General features: G+C 49.0%; 6 protein-coding genes across 6 annotated transcripts; 1 reads left to right on the forward strand and 5 right to left on the reverse strand.

Moving 5' to 3' along the window:
- Nucleotides 1-574: 574 nt before the first annotated feature.
- Nucleotides 575-2,740, reverse strand: ACHE_70246A (Zn(II)2Cys6 transcription factor; the record flags this gene model as incomplete). Its single annotated transcript, XM_043282558.1, has 3 exons — nucleotides 575-2,369; nucleotides 2,425-2,531; nucleotides 2,588-2,740. The coding sequence occupies 3 exons, from the start codon at nucleotides 2,738-2,740 to the stop codon at nucleotides 575-577; spliced, it is 2,055 nt and encodes a 684-aa protein (XP_043139925.1).
- A 446-nt stretch (nucleotides 2,741-3,186) lies between these two features.
- Nucleotides 3,187-4,808, reverse strand: ACHE_70247A (uncharacterized protein; the record flags this gene model as incomplete). The annotated part of the gene is made up of 6 exons (XM_043282559.1): nucleotides 3,187-3,392; nucleotides 3,445-3,885; nucleotides 3,934-4,409; nucleotides 4,463-4,535; nucleotides 4,586-4,599; nucleotides 4,663-4,808. The coding sequence occupies 6 exons, from the start codon at nucleotides 4,806-4,808 to the stop codon at nucleotides 3,187-3,189; spliced, it is 1,356 nt and encodes a 451-aa protein (XP_043139926.1).
- A 533-nt stretch (nucleotides 4,809-5,341) lies between these two features.
- On the reverse strand, nucleotides 5,342-6,553 carry ACHE_70248A (uncharacterized protein; the record flags this gene model as incomplete). The annotated part of the gene is made up of 3 exons (XM_043282560.1): nucleotides 5,342-5,361; nucleotides 5,866-6,160; nucleotides 6,515-6,553. 3 exons carry the CDS (start codon nucleotides 6,551-6,553, stop codon nucleotides 5,342-5,344), a joined length of 354 nt encoding a protein of 117 aa, XP_043139927.1.
- A 5,239-nt stretch (nucleotides 6,554-11,792) lies between these two features.
- On the reverse strand, nucleotides 11,793-12,651 carry ACHE_70249A (uncharacterized protein; the record flags this gene model as incomplete). Its single annotated transcript, XM_043282561.1, has 3 exons — nucleotides 11,793-11,875; nucleotides 11,934-12,159; nucleotides 12,214-12,651. 3 exons carry the CDS (start codon nucleotides 12,649-12,651, stop codon nucleotides 11,793-11,795), a joined length of 747 nt encoding a protein of 248 aa, XP_043139928.1.
- Nucleotides 12,652-14,627: 1,976 nt separating this feature from the next.
- ACHE_70250S (uncharacterized protein) lies at nucleotides 14,628-15,432 on the forward strand (the record flags this gene model as incomplete). Its single annotated transcript, XM_043282562.1, has 2 exons — nucleotides 14,628-14,727; nucleotides 14,792-15,432. 2 exons carry the CDS (start codon nucleotides 14,628-14,630, stop codon nucleotides 15,430-15,432), a joined length of 741 nt encoding a protein of 246 aa, XP_043139929.1.
- A 2,708-nt stretch (nucleotides 15,433-18,140) lies between these two features.
- Nucleotides 18,141-18,881, reverse strand: ACHE_70251A (type 1 glutamine amidotransferase domain-containing protein; the record flags this gene model as incomplete). The annotated part of the gene is made up of 1 exon (XM_043282563.1): nucleotides 18,141-18,881. One exon carries the CDS (start codon nucleotides 18,879-18,881, stop codon nucleotides 18,141-18,143), a length of 741 nt encoding a protein of 246 aa, XP_043139930.1.
- Nucleotides 18,882-19,380: the final 499 nt, after the last annotated feature.

A 19,380-nucleotide genomic window follows, 5' to 3' on the forward strand; every position in this document is an offset into this window, starting at 1 on the left:
GGCAGGAAACCTCGTACTGCCAAAGCCCTAAGAGCGGCATTGAAGGCTGTCAAAGACCCGCAGACCCTCGCAGGAAAAGTACAATGCATGTGCATAACCCCCTTTCCGAGCATGCGTATGACACCCTAAAATGTGACACCTGGACTGTCGCCGTAACAAGGGATACGGAATGAAGAATGATGGCCAATCTTGTTATATCTCGGAGGACAGAACTTCCATTTCGATTGGCAGGCATATGGCGCTTATGGTTGGCAATATAAAACTCAGAGCCAGCCATATCACTTTAGGATTCGACAATTCCTCGTGCGTTATTGTTTTGGCTGAGGTCTCAAGATAAGGTCGGGTATTGAAGGGGGTATAACGATTAGAACAATAATATCCCCTGGTTACTAATTTCGAAGACAGTGCTCAGTTGCGGGGCTGATATCCTGTAATGCGACAACAGGAGCAAGTGTGCAAAATGGAAGAAGCGATGCTAATGACAGAAGAAGTTTAAGTCCATCAGATCTAGGGCTATCAACAGTGAATATCAACCAGACAAAACTCCCATCTACAGTGAAGTATACAGACTATGCTACGGCATAATATTCGACAACATCCCCGGAAATGAAAACTCCCCAAAATCCCACTCCGGCAGAAACATCTCATCCGCAGTCCCAGTCTCAGTCCCAGTCTCAGTCTCAGTCCCAGCCACAGTCCCAAAAAACCCATCCCCAGGCCAAACGAACCCCTCCGTCACATTCTCAGCAATCCCCTTTGTCATTCCCGAAACTGCAACAGGCGACACTTGCGTAGACGAAGAAACAAGACTCGCCGCACAATCCCCTAACTTCCGCTCCAACCCCGGTGTCATCCTACAAATCGGATGCATAGTCACACACCTGGTTTCCCGGAACAGCGTTAACACTTTACGAATCAGCATAAAATTGTCGTCAGGTACAATGCCCAACTGCCCCGCGTAGCCTTTGGTAACTTCAAGCAGAAAATGTCCCGCGAACGCAAGCATGATGTGGAAATAGTGCGGTATGCCGACGAGGTTCGCTTGTAGTGTTTCTTCATTAAGGATCATTTCGAATATCGATATCGCCGCGTCGTGCGCCATCGATGCAGCCGCCATAAACGGGCCCGGAATGGCTTCTCCCCGTAGACCTTTAAACACCTGATGTCCGAGGTAGAGTTTTCCGAATTGGTAATGTAACTGGAGGCCCCTGCGTGGAAAATCACCTAAAAAGGGGTCAGGTTTGAACATGGACGAGAAGCGCTTGAACCATTTATCCAGTTGCCGGGAGTAATGCACGATTTGGTTTGCCAGGGTTTGCGGGATGCGGGTCTCTGTGTCTGAGTCGCAGCCCAGAACGTCGCGGACTTGGCTCATTATCAGGAGCAGGGCGACTTGTGAGACAATGCGCACGTCGGAGTCTGTGACGTCGGAGCGCCGCAGGTACGCTTCCCAGCTTATTGCGATTTCGGTGTCGCTGCGGAGCAATGGGTCTCGGTTGTGCAGGATGGAGAGGTGTTGGTCGCAGATGAAGAGGAGGTACCATAGACGGACGCGGTCTCGCATCTCCGCGACGGCGGGGTTTGATCGTGCATCGCCGGCACAGCTCCAGAGGCGGCCGAAGCTGCGATGGAGATGGACGTCTGCGGATCTGCGGATTGCGTCGCTGAGCAGGATCCGGGACGCGTCTGCGAGCCAGAAACTGCTTATACATAATGCGCGAATGTACTCTAGGTCGTGTTTCTCGAATAGACTCTGCGAGACTAAGCGGCGGAATTCCCGGTTACATGATTCGTACAGCGACTGATCGCCTGGATCGTGCAGTGCAGAGACTGTGCATATCGCGGCGAAAAGAACTGGATGACCAGTCCGTAGTCGTTGCAGATTATGTAGACGACTGCCTATCCCGTAGAGATACGAGTCAACCCGAGTAAAGTATCTGTCGATGAGGGTTTCCGCGTCGGCCATGCTGATTATACGCTTGCTGACGAGGTCTGGTGACGCATGGCGTCGTGGTCTGGATAACTGATTTGAAGGTGTTTCCGCAGAGCCAGAGCCAGGACTTCGACTGTGGCTATTACTGCCTAGTTTCGCGATGTCGAGATAGGTATCTATAGGTGCTTGTACAGCAGATGGTGTGCCGGGTGGTGAGACCTCGCAGCCTGGGAGGGTCTGGTCTTGGTCGTTGTTGTCGATGGTGCTTGGTGGCGCTTGACTGCCGCTGACGTCTCCATCTGGGGCTGAGACATCATTGCTGTTGTGGTTGTGGCTGCTGTGTAAAGGCTTTGGTCTATCTAGACCCAGATGCTCACAGACAGCACCTAACGTAAGATGAATCTCACGAACGTCCACATGTAGGAGATCTGTATTCCTGCGTACATCAGCATCTATACCCATAAATACCAGGGTGATATCAAATGACTCACTTAGCCTCTTCAACCAACGACTGAAGGCTCTTATTCAACACACACGACAGCTCGCGACGACGACACCGCGTGCACGGCGGTACGCCGTCTGGCATATCACACCTAATCTATTTTAACCCATTCAATTAGAGCATACCATTGGATATATGGGATGGTGGCACACCTTCTGCTTCCTACATGCCGCACAAGCCGTAATCTTACGGCTAATAGACGGCAGACTCTCGTTAAGTTCACCAGCCGCGACGGGACTAGTGTTTGAGTTATGCGTCTTCGGCCCGGCTGGTGTTTCCTCCGGCGATCGCTTGCGTTTATTCATCGTGATGGGGGTTTTTGGTGCTTTAGTTTTGCCTAAAGGGTGGTTGGTTATTGATGGGACGGAGTTCGGGTATTGGGTTCCCCGCAAATTAGAGTACCACGCGGGGAAACCCCGGATTATGATACCGTTTTGTTTGTACAGGATGGGGAGATTGCGGTTAAGTAATGGCAATGAGTACGTGATCTTATTGCTGGATTTGTCTATTTCTACGGAGTGGTTGGGAATCTACTTTGGGAGCTTCGGAAATCGGTTCCCGATAAATAGTACTTCGTAGTAATATGTAGTCTCGATATTAACATTGATGCATTATTTACAATCGGAGCATCTCGTAGCCTAGCAAATAAAACCCCCAGTAAAAAAAAAGTCAATACATGCCGGGAAGAATTTCATAACACCCTCTATCATGCATGGTCGCATAAAAAAAAGAAAAGAAGCCCGAACACCGTTTATGCATTATTAGCGCACGAGAAACTGCCATTTGCCCCCTTGCTATCCTCGTGAATAGCAAGACCGGACACCCAGAGACCACAGGCGCAGATTGTGGTTCCGATGGCGACGAGGCCGACGTTGGTGAGGCAGAGAAGGATTTTCTTGGGGGAGGAAAAGTAGTCGCCCCAGTACATGTAGAGCCAGAAGACGCCAGGGAGGCCATCTGCGACCTGTTAGAGTAGGTTTTATGATGGAATAAGGGAAAGCGGGCTTACATGAAAACCAGCTGACGAACAAGGCGCTAATCAAACTCAACAGGTCACTGAAAACGGGAATCGCTTCGGCAATAACCCACGAGATCGTCCAGAATGCTAGAGTCAACCCAATCCAAGCGCCCGTACCGAGAAAACTGCGCTGGTGCATGACATTGGTGCCACGGAAAATGCGAACATAGATAGTCTTGATAGCCACGTGGCCCAAAACGACACCTGCGATGACGATTGTAGGAATAGCGAGACCGTAGGCGACTTTGCGGAGGATAGGTCCAGTCGAGCCCAGCGCGGGCGAGGCGACACCGTCACCAGCGTAGCGGTAGATCACGGCAGCGGAGATAGTGTAGAGGAGGATTTCGAATCCTTGCTGCAAGCAGAGCGACTTGGGGAAGTCTTCGGGGTTCTTCATTTCGGCAATGAAACCAAAGTAACCAGGATGACCACCTGAGTCATTAGCATATTGTCGAGAATAATGCAAGAGGAAACACGTACAGTAAGCGAAAACAATGTTGGTCACGGCAGTAAAGCCACTGACAAAGTCGGTCTTCTGGGTAACAGAGTAGATACCCTTACCCGGGCGCTCAACACCAACACCGATCATGGTGACCATAACCGCCACGAAAATACTGATGAACGAAGCCATGGCCAGCCACGACACATTCTTCATCGTCCGGGGTAGAGAAAGCAAAAACGAAAGAATCAATCCGACGACGCCAAAAACAATCGAGCACGTGCCGTGTTCCGTCAGGGTATTCATCATAACCGTAAACGTGAGAAGATGGCTGCCCGTGGCGAAAAGGAAGAACAGCAGCTGTCCCAATTCGAGAACGTTGCGACCAACCTGGCCCATCAGGATTTCGCCTGCGTCGGCCATACTGTGGATGAAAGGATATTTTTGCCGAAATTGACCGATCAGATAGCCGGAGTATGTCGAGATAAAACCAAGGCCGACGATGAGGACGACCGCTCTATAGATTATTAGACACGAACAATTGAGCGAGTATTGGGTTCAGTGACGCACGGTGCCATTCCGATCGAAGCGACTGCTGCTGGAAGGGAAAGGACTCCGAGAGAGACCGTCTCGGCAATCATGACTGTGACTCGGTTAGAACTGTATAGACCGGGGGAGAGGCATCGGTCGTACTAATTCCGGTTTGCCTATAGAGAATCATCGTTAGTATCCAATGCGCCCAGAATCGCGACTTCAGAATAGCTGCTTACCACCAGGTCAACGTCTTGTACTTGACATCAGCCGAATCCTCAGCTCCAAAAGGATCCATCTGAGCCGAGGGAGGCGAGCTCTTCACATCCTCCTGGTCATAGTATTGAGGCTCGGGGCCATTCTCAACCTTGATATCTTGAGCCATTGTGATGGTTGAGATGACAGTGAGAGAGGATCAAGAGGTAAAGGAGAGGAGAGGAGAGTGACTATGAGGAGAAGTTAGAGCCGCAGTGACTGATGAACTAATAAACTACACCGTCCGAATCAAATGCAACCGCCTTCTCGTGTCCATTCCCAAAAAGGGTAATCAGACCGCGGCTCCGAGCGCCGAAAGAGGAATGGCTTTCAGATTTTTCAGGTCCGACATCGGACCTGGGGTGAACTTAGGCCCGCCGTTGTGTCAAGACGGGGTACACTACCCTTTATGCCCAATCATCGCTTTCCTGATTGTTTGAAGTTCATCCGGAGTTCTCTGCCAGACTCCGACGATGCACGCTAACCTGCCGACACCGGGATGTACGGGTCACGTGATGCATAATCCGGGTTTCCTCATTGGTAGACCGATGCAGCCCTACTTGTACTCCGGAGTATGCGATGTGTTCTGGAAGACAACAAGCTTCTGTACCTGATGATCTCTGCAGATTGACAGGGATGGGACGGTTAGTGTGAGTATCATATTCAGACTGTCAGGCGCTCACCTGACCGAAGAATCTTATTAGCCATTGACTCTTCTATGGAACTTCCAAAACACGACAGAAAGCAAGAACAGCATCAGGACACATCCGTTCCCTTTTTTTTTTGTCCTCGTACTCTGCCATAGCAACCACACAGCCCAAAGCGCCCCAATACACGCCATGCCCACCTCAACATAGAATGCTTGCGTTAACGCATAATTATAAGCAACCAACAGGCACGGTGCGGTGTTTGGGGATACCGGGGCAGAAGACGGACTGAGATTTTTTAGTTTTCTCTCTGGAAAAAAAAAAAAAACACAATAAGGACAGAAATAAACAAGGAATGTATGTTGCATGGAAGGAGATCGACAGTGCATGCATACCTCGATCTGGAGATCAACGCATCCCCTTGCACAGATCGCAGGTCGCAGATGCTCCACAAGGAGTTCTGGAATAACGTCTTAAGCGTGATACTTATATTGATCGGAGGAAGAAAATAAGCACCATCTGTGGATCACAACGCCGTACTTTCGAGAGTCGAGGATCTGAGAGAGCTGCGGAGGAGTGGTAAGCTCAACAGGAGCATCCCGCTCTCCCGGCCGTAGCCATCAGACTGAACATTCATCCAGGCCCCATCCGGTGCTGCATTAAGCGGCTCGAGACCAAACCAACCCGTCCCATATAGGATATGGGTGCTGCGATCCAAAGAGAGAAGATTCTGGAGCTTTTCGGCGCCCTGGTGTCGGTCCTCGTAGTTGGCTTGTAACCACGTAGCCAATCGTTCTCTGGTCCAGAATACGCGGAGCTTGCGCTGTTTCTTACGCTGATAGAATTAGGTAATGATCAGAGCTATTGTTATTATTATTTAATCAAGTTTATTGTCCATATCGAGCCCTAAAACTATGACAGAAGGATCAGAGCTAGAAGATGAGACGCATTTAGAGAAGGGAGAGAAAGCCGTGAATGCGATGGGTCGCGAGGTGGGAAGGTGAATCAACATTGAGCATTCAAAAGACCTGGGGGCGTTCTTAGTATCTGTCCATCATCTGGATGGTTTGCCGTCGACACGCCTTACGCAGCTAGGTTATTTCCATAATCTAACTATGAGAATCAGCTATATTCATAGGACTTATGCGGGCCGGATGTGCAGATGCACGCTCATTTATCGATTACTCACTGCGTCCCCTCCATAGGTTTCGCGCCAGGTCATACTCATAACTGCAGTCCAGATATATGCGTGGCCTGCCCATAACATACAGTCCTCATACCCAAATCTGACTTAGACCGGTCTATACCCTCAAATTCCAGTGAATAAATTTGAGATGAATTTTTTGGTGGTAGCTCAACCGAATCTCTGATCGACAGGTCCGATCCATGGCGGATCGGGACTCCCAATCGTCCCAGCAAAGAGCGGGCCCTTTCGCCCCTACGAAATCCATTGGAAGGCCCCCTAACGGCTGACGAGTCAGTCCGGGAGGTTAAACCAAAGACTTGTCTGTGGCTGAGCTTTATTACTAGCAAGACAGACAGTGCATGATGACAGGTACCAATGGCTGCACTGCATCACCAAGGTGGCCTACATCTAGCGTGGACCCGATTATCTGACCTTCCCGCCATGGATGATGAAATAAACGACTGCCCACTGCCCAGAGAGCGCGCGAATAATTGTACCTGACCCATCATATCCATCCAGAGAAATCTTCTGCGAACCGTCTAAGCGGCGCAGCTCTTAATAAAATTAGGTGCGGCTTTGGAAATTGATCAACAGGCAAACTGAGTTAACCGTTTTGAAAAGCACTAGGCATTCATGTCAGAGAAGAGCATCGCATCACGGCAATGAGCGATGCGGCGGAGCCAATGGACATTTTGAAGGGTGTGATGATAACGACCAGGAATGCCGATTCCTGGAAAGGCTTTTCATCTAGTGCCGTGCATGATACCTCGTTGGCAATCCAGTTCAGTGGCTTTCCTGCAGACGATATCAGACAAGCCAGAATTGCCCCAAAAGACCTAGTTTATGGTTGGGAAGCGGAGCCTTAAACTTCCCCTGACGATTCCGGCTTCTTAGTATTTTATGACTCAAAATCAAATCCACCAGTTGCAAGTACATTCGGGAAGTTTGGGCCACTCGGCAGCTGGGCCATTTATTTCGCTAAGATGCTGTGGAATTTGCCCGGCTACTCAACTGACGCTTCTTTGACAGAAGTCGGCATTTATGCCAAACGAGAGCTACGCTACCAAGTAAACAGCTATCAGGGAATTGTCTATGCAATGTCCTTTCGTGAGAGCCAAGAAAAGAAAGAGAATTTATGAGCTTTTTAAAGTAACGATGGATGTTTCTATTATTGTATCTGGGATTTGAAAATGTGAGGCCCTGTACCTCAAGTGTCAATAATGACGGTAATTTAAATCCCCAGGCATAGCTTACTACGGGAAGCATCCCCCTGGTTTTCATTGAGGTGAGTGGAAGTGCAATACCCTAATGTGTCATATCATTAATCAAAACTTCAGGCAAAACGGAGAAGTGTAGGAGGTGTTGCTCGGCACACTGGAGAAGAAGATTTTCTTTTGTTGCTTCCCAACACGGAAGCGCACATCGAATCATTCGACTGAGTGGAAAGTTTCATACCGTCATGTCGAGAGTCAGGCGACATTCAACGATCCAGAGCGGATTGCGCTGATACGGCGTATCGCTACGAAAATGACTGGACAGGTAAGAACGTAGAAGATAGTTTCAGAACTGGGTGAGCCTGCCTCTGGCTGGCCGATATAGAACGCTTAAGAGCCCTCAGCAGGCTGACTGACTGTTCGCTCCTTGCAACTCTCGAAAAGATGGAGAACGCGCAGATCGTCCAGCGCTGGTGCCAGAGGGACAAGAGTCCCTGGCGAAGGGCAGTTCCGAATCAACGTCTATCACGAACTCTACGGCCACATCAGGAGCGCATTCACGAGAAGTGGTTGTGCCTCCGGTTTCATCCCCGGTGTGCGGTGACACCGCAACTTTCACCCATCCCGCCACGTCCAAACACCCACTAGCAGCAACCGCCCGGGCGGAGCTCAGACTAGATTATATCTAAGCCCAAGTTCGTCTTGTATCAACCCGGCGGCCCGCCGCATCCCAGCTTCGTCTCTGGTCGTAAAATCGTCTCTGGCTGACCTAGGATCTCCATCTTCAGCCCCCTCCAAGTCTTGCAAGATCCCCGCGGAAGCGCAGATGTCAGCATTCAAGACCAAATCTGACAAGGGACTCCAAAATCCCGATCGAACGTCGCAGCCGGGAAGGCGACTGTTTCTTAGCCGGTGCTGATGGCGAGCATGCCCAGGCCATGCACCTCTATCTAGTGGGCATGATCGACCCGCAATCAAGCGGGCGTCGTTTGTTCTGACATTCTGGCAAGCGTGCGAATGTTCGTTTTCGGTGGTTGGAGAAGGCGAAGGAACGCATTGATCGGAGATTCTTACATTATTCCTGAGCTGCCCGCCAACTTTGATGCGAGCACCAAGAAGCTTGCCGTCTTTAATTTTCAGACATCCCAACTGATGGCCTCTGGGGATACACTTTCTTTGAGTACCCATGACCGTAAGTTTCCTGTTGTCGTACAATGCAGTGAAAAGTTGGACCAAAGTATTGAAGTGACATCAAATTTACGGGGTATGGGGTGAACACTTGCTGTTATAGATGTTCAATTTACACTCCATACTCCGTAGTAACAGGACCAGGATTCTGTAGCATGTTTATTTTGGCCACGGTAGCCCAGACTGCTGCAGAGACCGGACGACACGGATGACACTTGACTCCACAGAAATGCGCAAATCGGCCTAAAGGGCTGGGACGGAAGCTGGATTCAGACAACGTCACCTCGGCAATAGAACACTTACCGGGTTGCCTTAATGCGTCTGTTGGCTAGTGATGAGAGTATTGCAATTGAGGTGCAAATGGCGTTACAGCAAAGTATACAAGCACCGGAGCAACAATCTGCAGAGGGTGCCCACTCCGGCAACGATGAGATTGAAATCCTCGGAGACCTCGTTGTCAGCTTACGAGGACAACCATTAGTGCGATAGGTAAGTTTCTTCGATTCGGGTATTCTGTATGTCGCACTCTTGAAAACTTGGCCCGGATGTCATCGAACGCTGGCAGCAATTACAGTCTGTCTGATATCAGTCTAGCTACAAAACAAAATACAAAGTAAATAGCACCACAACCCTTACAGGTGCTGTTAGAGCACAGTCCCAATCTTCTGCACCTTGTCTGCAGGTTGCCCTGATATTTCTTGCATCTGCATCTGCAGATGAGAGGGCCAAAGGAGGAACAGTGCACGGTCGCTTCATCTTGTCAATAACAACCATGCACGTAACATAACAAGATGTTATCACAACACTTCATGTCAAATGAGATCCCGATGCATATTATGACTTCATCACCTCCCTGAAGGCTTAATAACCTGATTCCAATTTCCGATCCTGCTCCTGACTGACTCTGTTCCTGCATATGCAAACAAACGAAGACTACCCATCCCTTGCGACATACATAATCTATCAGGCCGTCGTTTGCACTTGAGATTGCCGATGCCGAGTAGCCGAGTAGCCTCATCACGACATCGAAACATTAGCCCGCAAAACCGTTACATCATAATCGATATACTTTCCCTGATTAGATATCCTGTTTTCTGCGCTTATCTCGCAAATTCAATGCCAACCCGGCATAGCTGATCTGTGATATCACAAAACCCTAAAAACCCTGCATCCTGCACCGTCCCGCCCTGCTCTGCCCTGTCACCAACCAGCCCAACCCCCTCATGAAGAACCAAATCCTGATTCCTTCACTCGGCCGACTGATTTCAAGGAGAATATAGCGAACTCCTTCCCAGTTGGGAAACTCGAAGCCACCGTCATCCCTGTCTTGTTGGAGGTGCTTGGCGAGGCGCAGATATGATATATCCGATTCCTTTTGCTCTCTACAGTTACGTGCTCGTTGAGGACCTGCGCCAGCCACCCCGTTCTTTGTCCCAAGGGTGTTTTATGCTTGCATGTTACATTTTGCAGTGTGCTGTCCGTGCAATGCTCGACTTCGTGTCCGTGCGATAAGAGGGTTACGAGAGAAAAAGGGAGAATGTTGAAGGAATCACTTCATAGATGAGCAGGAATAAAGGAAAAAAAGGAGGAAGCGGACGGGCCGAACCTAGCAGATTGGAATATCGTATTTTATCAATATTCCGTAATAACTCTGTAGTATGTCTACATTGAGCCGTAGAACTACCACCGATATCGCTAACTTCTCTACTCTCCAATTTTATGTAAGTGTAAAAGCTGTACCCCGCACGCTGCTGTCTATGCCCAGTAAGACCATACATACGGGGTACAGAAAAGGCATGAGGGGTATAGCGAGCGCATCGCGCGTGTGTTTCATGAATTATTCGGCCTCATGGCAGGACATGTCATTTCAAGTTGTCGCACGCTGTGGCGTGGCAGCTGGGATCAGGGGCTTGCAGACGAGATGCGATGCGATGCGGGTGTAAGCAAACTTTTTGAGAGTGATGTGGAGATGTGCAATGCGGCGCTGCGATGCGATGCGACTGCGAATGTGGCGCTCGACAATACTCCTAATCTTCAAGTTACAAGCGCTAATAGAGGGTAGAATAGAAAATAATGCTATGTTATAATGAAAAAGAATTAACCTACACCATTCCTTTTCTCGTGTAACTCCCCCGCGGCACTCCGCATTATCCTGTCCTACCTACACCGACTAATCAACCCCCTTTCCCAAAAAAGGCAATGAAGAAGAATGCAAAATAAACTCACCCGAACGCTGCACCTTAGATGACGATCGTCAAGCAACTGCACTATTGTTGCGAACCTGTACTACGCTGCAGGCAATGTGATACAGAGCGCGGGGTGTACCGGACAGGTCAGATCATCTGGTGTTCCTGCATGATTGTTGTGTACCTTGGTCGAAGTTTATGGCGACAAGGAGACCGTGGTGGTTGTAAGTAGAGTTTATGGTAGAGTTTATGGGATCACGAGTCAGTCAGTGGTTGTGCATTTCCGGCTTCGTGCAGTGTTTGTGTCTGTATGGGTTTACTTTCACAGCGGGGAAAAAGAGGACTTGAGTTGATGTAGTTTCAGTATGATATGGATTGATCGTGACAAAGTAGTATGTACAGGCCAGAGAGTTCATTAGATCGAAAAAGAAATTCCCTTGCAAAACAAAATATCCCAAAATGTACCATTCTTGGTATCCATCCGTGTCCAACGCCGCGCTAATCGTTCAGAGAAAATCGAGAAAAGACGAAAGGAAATCGATCAAAGATTGTATGCCGGAGAGTGCCGGTGGTAAACAAAAGAAACATGCCGGGTATTCGCTATTTTTGGTCGCTTGCTGAAAAAAGATAGAGAGTCGGATATCGAAGCAGTGTTATACAAATTGAGCGAGGAACGAGAGATGAATGAGCGGATTAATTCGAGTTGGTTCGTCGCCGCAGGTCGTTTTGACAGAGGATTTTTCGGATTTTTGAGACGAAGCGGTCTTTCGTAGATTCTATTCGAGAATGTTAGATACGGTTCTGTATAATCGCCAAGGATGCTGGATAACTCACCATTGCTTTTTCGACTCATCCTTGATTCCTCCTCGAAAGTAGACCGTGTTGGGGATGAATCGGTCCAGTAGTTGACGCTGTGATATCCCGAATCTGAGTCGGATCTGTTGAAGTATTGCCCGTCGGCTTGGAGTTGGAGAGCGACGACGTGAGGGTAGAGGTCTATTAATGGGTAGAGAACTTCCTCTGAGGAGCGTTCTCTTTCCATGTCGAAGTCCATACTGTTCTGTTCGGAGTCAGTATATATCGAAATACAGAGAATGGAAATAGGGCGACTCACGTATGGCTCGTAGTTGGTCTTGTAGGACATTGTAGAAGTGTGTAAGGAGTGTGTGATGTGTGATGGAAGAGAGTGTGGTTTGTAGAGAGAGATTTTGAGACCGGATAGATCTTTCCTGATATTCAAGACTTGGCTGTGTTCTGATTTAGACAATGCCTTGTGGACGAGCCGTGGGTTTATATCTGTGGTGGACTGCTGAAGCATAGCCATCCGGTGGAGAGGCCACCACTGTCGGTGATAATGAGTGGGGCGCACTAAGAAAAAATTAAAAGATAAAAAATAAAAAAAAATAAAAAAGAGGGTGTCATAGATGGAGAATCGACATGCATTTGCATTTGGAGCTAATGATCTATTTTCATTTCTTTTTCGGGCTCTCGTGTGTTCTGATTGATCGTGGTTGGGACCCATGACGCTGACGACTGGAATTTGATTTGGCATGATTTGGTTGAGAGCGTCCTTGATCTGCCCTAGTCGATGTCCACTAGTTGGCGTGGGTAGTCGATCGGTCCAACTGAGTAGGGATTGTCGATTGGCCGCATTTAATTAACTTGACGAACTGGTTTAGTTAGCTTTGCTTAGGCCGATTGGATGTGTCATTCCATTCGCTGCGAGACACCGAGTACCTCCCTCCCACTCTTACCCCCCTCCCAGGCCCCAATCAAGTCAGTTCCTATTCAGCCGCTGGAAATGTAACCAGACGATCCCGATCTGTCTGGATGTATTATGTTTGTTACGTCGTTGGTCACCGTCGTGATGAGCTCAAATGATGTCGTTCATTTCCATTGTGACTTCTCACATTCGCTATTGATCTCCTTTTTCTTTTTCTTTTTCGTTATTATGAGTACTATGATTCCTTCCAGTAGCTTCTCTTTCCCTTGATCCCTGTCCCTGTCCCTGGCCCTGGCCGGGAACCAATTGACCGCATTGTTCGCTTCTCCAGCTCGTAAATCTGTATGTAACTCGGTTCTCCGCCTACTCCGGAGTGGCGATCTCACCGTCGAATACCCTCCTTGCGTTATCGCGATACTACTTGTGGCTTGTCTTATCATCGCGATCAAGGGAAAAAAAGAATTGAACGCTTCGCGCGGCTTCAACTTCTTATCCTGCATGACCACGTACCACGTTGTATGTAGCCGGTTCAGACAGGTCGTATGCACCGTGGAATGATGCATAATCGCACTCGCACGACTGTCTCCAACCGGTTTCGCTTCGCCATGGAAACGTTTTAGGGGAGAAAAAAGAAACTCAGATAGTAATACTAAGTCGACGGGCCTCCCGCTGCGACAGCGGCTGATTCAAGATGATTTCCTCTATTCTCCGTTCTAGTCCGTCATATGGTGTCCCGTGTACCTTGAAATCCTCCGTATTTTCCGTACTTTCCCTGCACGGAGTCCAGGCTATGTTCGGTCGTAGGCATGCCCGAAGCCATCTTTGCAATTTGGCATTGATTTTGACACTATCGAGGATCAGTGCAGAGTGTCAGGACAGTTTTAGTTAGTCTCCTATAACCATGGAATCTATGAATCATTTTAGCCCGAGCCAGACCAGACTCGAAAGAGGTAAAGCCTAAAACGGCACTAGTTGACGAATCTTCCAAATCTTGCAAGTTAGCGTCAGAATCGTGTCCAGGTTCCTGGGACTCTGCGTTCGATTGTGGCATCATCGATTAATCAACCATCATTAATCAATTCGTTTAATGAAGAAGAGGTTCCAGTTCAGTCGATCGCGCCAGGGGGAAAACCCGGTTGCCTGAGGCTGAAGATGTGTTGGGGCGCACTATTTCCAAACTAGGACTAACGCCAGGGCTCGGCATCCCTCGGGATTCCGTAAGGGGAATGGCTGTGGCATGGTCGGAAGCACCGCCACGCAAGAGTTACCCTTTTGGAAAGCACTGCGCCACATCACGGGACTGATTTGCAATTGTGGCTTGATATATGTGGCTACTGTGGCTCCTGTGGCTGGATCTATATGTGGCTTGACCCATATCGAGCAGCGAGTTATTGGGAATAGCTTCAGTCTCCTGCAGCTCCACCCTCGCTCTTCGCACACAAATCCTTTCCTCGCGCACTTCCCAACAACAGGTTGACCGGGAAGTCAGTGCTTGGACCATGTAATCGATGATCCGTTTCCCCCATGATCTGCTTCTCTCGCTTACTGTGTGTCTCCCTTGACACCGACTTTGTTTCCTTTTGGGAAAGCAATTTTCGCCGGACCATGGCTCTTTTCTTTTCCAGGATGAACGTGCTAGACTATAAGTATAAGGATTGGTTGTTTCCCCCTTTCCCTATCATTGACTCGATCCTTACGCGTCTCACTTTGGATTTCAATCAACGCTGTCAAGTCTCCAAGTCTACTTCTTTATTAACCTCTTCCATTGTCCTTTGGATATTCTTTGTATATGCCTCAAGTCAACCATGGCACTAAACGCTCAGGATTCCGGAGAACCTTTCTTGCAAAGCTCTCCATGCTTGGGCTCTCCTCTCGGACACTTCGCTCAAACTCCAACTCCCATGAGTAAGTTCCTCTTATCGCTCTACAAACCCGTGACTCGTTTCTGATATTCCGTGCCCCAATTCAGAGGCTGAACAAACTTCCGGTAGACCTGAGCATATTCCCAATGGCTCCTCTACTGAGTTCCCGTACGGCTTAATGAGTCCGATGCAGGAGCAGCCGGTCCGAATGGAAGAGGCACCTGCTGCAGAACCGGCCCGTGTCGATCCTACCGAATGGTACCCGCACTATTTGGTCTGCTTACGGTACTTTTTGGATCACGCGCAGCATACGCTTCCTGTGCAATCGATGACTTCTTTTATCAACATTCGTCTACCTTGCCAGCGGCCGTCTGCTCCCGTTTTTCAGTTCACACAAACAGAGGGTTCCCCTGCGTCTGCTGCGACTGTTTCTTTGACGCCATACATTCGACGACTTATTGTTACTGGGAACGACACGCCAGCCGTTCTGCACGCGTTCTTTGGCAATGATTGGGAAGCCGGCATAGAAACCATTTGGAAACAAGAGCGCATGAATTACTTGTTCACGGCCAAAAGCAGTGGATGGGCCTCGACCAAGGAAGCCTATGATATTCTCCCCGATGAGCAAACCCCAACCCTACGGCCTCTTCGTAACTCTACGGAGGAGGAGCTGCGCTTAGCTGACGCGCGATGGAGCGACTGGCTAGCCATGGAGGACTGGATGGTTGGGCCGCGAAGTCCATGGTAAGGGGAAGGAGCGTCTCATGACGATGTGATGGGCCACGATTTTGACGATAATATGCCACTCGTTTCGAATCTTTCTTTTGTTCAAGTTCTGGGATTTCTGCAGCGAAGCATTTTACGTATCACATTTTCTTTTTCCTGGATCAATTTTTGGTGTATCTATTCACAGCAGAGCAATATATCGAGTTTCCTTTGTTTTGGACTACAGACTATATCTTGGTTCATCTGTAATACAACCACGCCACGTGATATCCTCCACTATCGCCGGTTACAGCCGGTTCGGGTCAACGGGGTCTCTGGACTTTGACAATTGATGACAAGCAGTTGACAGCCTCAGCCTCACGCCGCAGTTTATACCGTCATCACCACACATGGTCAAGCATAGATGAGCATACCAAATGGAAAAAGCAACCGACAATCAGGTGCATGAGCTAAATAAGGAGATCGATAGTTCGCAGCGTGCGCACCGCCACAGTTTCGGAGTCTCCGAAAGGGATCGACAATAGTCAAAAAAGGCGTCCACATTCATTTACCCTCTTCCGGTTAGTTAGCTTTCCGCTAACTATGGTTCTATCGAGTTGCATGACAAATTGCCGGGTTGCAACCGCACAAGCACAAAGGAGTGATTATGCTTGATTTGCTTCACTATCGATCTTGGGGGAGGAGTTGGAGTCTGATCGGGGCTCCTCGAGCTGTGACTCGTGGATCAAAGTGCCCCTCGTTGCACAGAGTACGGGGGTGTACAATTAACGTCATGGATAGAGTCTATTTCGGCAGTCAGCCCTGTGTTTAAATATACAGTACTCCGCACCAGCTACCCGACTACAGTATGCTGAAGCCTACCGGAGTTGTTCGGTCGATCGACGGCGCCGTTCTTAAGGGTATAGGAGTTCAAGATGTCCGTCAATCCACGGCCTTGGATCAATTATCCGGATCCGAAATGCCATCCCACACTTATCCCAAAAGGGACTGGCCTTGAGCATCACTCTACCAGTGAGTGCCTAGACATTCGATCCCAGGGGCAGCACCAGCCACATCATGGCTTGCGTACGGAGTTATTTTCCACACTGTGGCAGGGCAGGCACCGAATGTCAAATTTTCAAGCTTGGGCGTGACAATCGCTATTATATCGATGAGTTTTGAGTGGTCGCTATCATCTCCACTCTTTTGGTGTTAGTGCAGATGATTATGACGGGCAGATTTAATGCGCCCACGCATACCACACCGTATGGAGTACGCCGTACAGAATACGGTGGCAGATATTAACAATTGACAGGCTGTCATTGTTGTATATTAAAACCCGCATGGTCTGTGGTTTTCCTTTTTTTTTTTTTTTTTCTACGGAGGTTGTTATTCGCTGTACCGACGCTCTGGTTCTGCTGCGCAAGTTGGCTCCACCCCCTGAGCGATGATTTGTTTTTTCAAGCTGAAGATGGCAGGTGCCAGTCAGTCAGCCACGACATGGAGGATTCAGATTCGGAGAATTGCGATTTTAATCTACAAGTACGGAGTACACCAACCCTTCCGGTCCACACGTATTCGCCATATACGAAATTGCAGGCGCCAATGACCGGCTTCTGCCAGATCCGCAATTTATTCCCACATGGCCGATCTGGCTTCTCATTCGACGGAGTATTTGATTTGACAGGTGCCATCGCTCGATCTCACCTTCCATGCCGTTCCATACCTAGTATGCATTGCGGTATTCTACCGAGTAGTGTTCTCCAGCCGGAGAACACCGCTTACTGATAATTCTCTTTAATTTCAGTCCAGATCCATATACACAACAGACGAACACAGCCTAAACATCATTATCATCAAGACCGATGATCAATTAAATCAGTGCCCGTCCATTGTATCGGGTCTACGGAGGGCAATTACTGCCATATAGGATTTCATCGCTCGACCATGGCCAGGGGGTTCGATTGAAGATTGATAGATTGATGATTGACACGAAATCGCCGACCGTACCATAGCACTGGTGCGACGATAATCAGGTACGATGCGCACCACATATGTACGGATACGGAGTAGTACGGCGTTATTCGGGATATTCACATGACATTGGTGTCCTTCGGTAAGGCACACCAAAGTGGCTGGCTGGCTGAGAGTGTCTACGGGTATACCGTCGTCCGTGGCTAGCTGAGACCCACGGCACAGTGGCTAAGCTCGCTAACCTCGCTACCCCAGAAATATTATCCGAAGGATTCAGATAGTCTACCAGGTGTATCGAGTTGTCCCTCACAAATAGCGATATACTGAACATCTAGCTGCATACGCGACATGCATGATGCATGCATACCAGGTACACAGCGTCACATCGAATGTCTTTCACGAATCCTTTAGATGCATTCTGGAAAATTCGTGAGTGGATTTGTCTTCGTTGGGGTTGGAGTTCGTTGTGTTGTGATTGCTCATATTTGCGGGCTTGGGAGCCTCCACCGCTGGTTTGTAGATCGTAGAGGATGTTATATGTCGAATTTATGCGCGACATTGTATTTGTGCATAATGCAGAATGCGAGGAATTTGTTTTGATGATTAATTATGTTTTGTTTCTTGAACAAAGTGTTGTGTAGTTTAGGAGCCAGATGGCGGAGAAATATATATCGAGCCCTACTGTAAACAGAGGCCCAAGATGCCATTATACCTACCAACAAGCATGATTAGAACAAAATAATGTACAGAGATCACTCGCTCCGCTTGTATTCTCACCTAAGAACCTAACATCTCCAAGAACTTCTCCCCCAAAGCCCCCGCCGCCGTCGGATTCGCGCCACTAACCACCTCCCTATCAACCGTAATCCCGCCAACCTTCGTACTCAACCCCTCCACCATGTCAGCCCCAGCTTCCCTAAGCGCACTTTCAACCTTCGGAATCTCCCCTCCCATAACAGTCTCCATAACCTTCTCCTCCGCATCACTCCAGCAAGTAATCCTATACCCCTTATACGCAAACCCCCGATCCCCAATCTCCCTCGTACTCAAAAACGCATATGGCCCATGGCAAATAACAGCCGTCGGCTTCCCTCTCTCATGGAAATGCCACAATACTCTCCCCAACTCCTTGTCACCCCCCAAATCCGTCAACGGCGCATGTCCCCCGGGAATAAAAACCCCATCGAACGTCTCCAGCTCCGCATCACTGATACTCCCAAACGGCCTCGGGCTATTAAACCCGTTCTCCCTCCTCATTCTTTGAATAAGTTCGTTTTCGCGCGTGCGCTCGTAGAAGTTTCCCGCGAACGCGAGGAGGGATTCGCTGTTCGGGTCTGGTTCGGGTGTTAGGCCCTTGGGGCTGGAGAAGGTGATTTCGTGAGAGGATTCGAGGAGTTTGGAGAGGGGTTTGGCGAGTTCCATTAGGAAGAAGCCGGTTTGTTGGGGGGTGGTGCCGGTGGGGGTTTTGAGGGGGAAGGATTTGGCGTCGCTGAGGATTATGAGGATTTTCTTGGGCATTTTGTTGGTTGCTTGGTTAGTTTTGTTGGGTGTTATTGCTGGAATTGAGGTCTTGTTGACTGACTGCTACGTTCGATGGTGTTGATTTTACAGGTTTGGGGGGTAAATGGTATGGTGACGTTGTGACATCGCCATGACATATGTGCTTCAAGCAGGATTGAATGTCAGGTGGCGGACATGCCCTTAACGTTTCTTGACGTGTCACAGCCATTGCTTGCCGCCCTGACTTGTAATTACTAGAAGATTTACTCTTGTCCTTCAGGACAGATATGGATTCGCACCGAGCTCGCATTTCCCATCAATGGGCCAAAGAACCGAAATATGACTTACGCGTGGTAACAGAAACAGGTAAGAGTAGGCCTATTCTTTTTATAACTGCCCTCAGATATGGGGTGCAGTGTTCAATGTCTGGACTAGGTGACGGTACGGCTTAAATCAAACCACATGTAGTTCCTGCCCCAGGGCTGGCTCGCCAGGTTCAAGTTGCAGCAGTGCAATC

Source organism: Aspergillus chevalieri, chromosome 7, assembly GCF_016861735.1.
Source record: "Aspergillus chevalieri M1 DNA, chromosome 7, nearly complete sequence".
Lineage (NCBI taxonomy): Eukaryota > Fungi > Ascomycota > Eurotiomycetes > Eurotiales > Aspergillaceae > Aspergillus > Aspergillus chevalieri.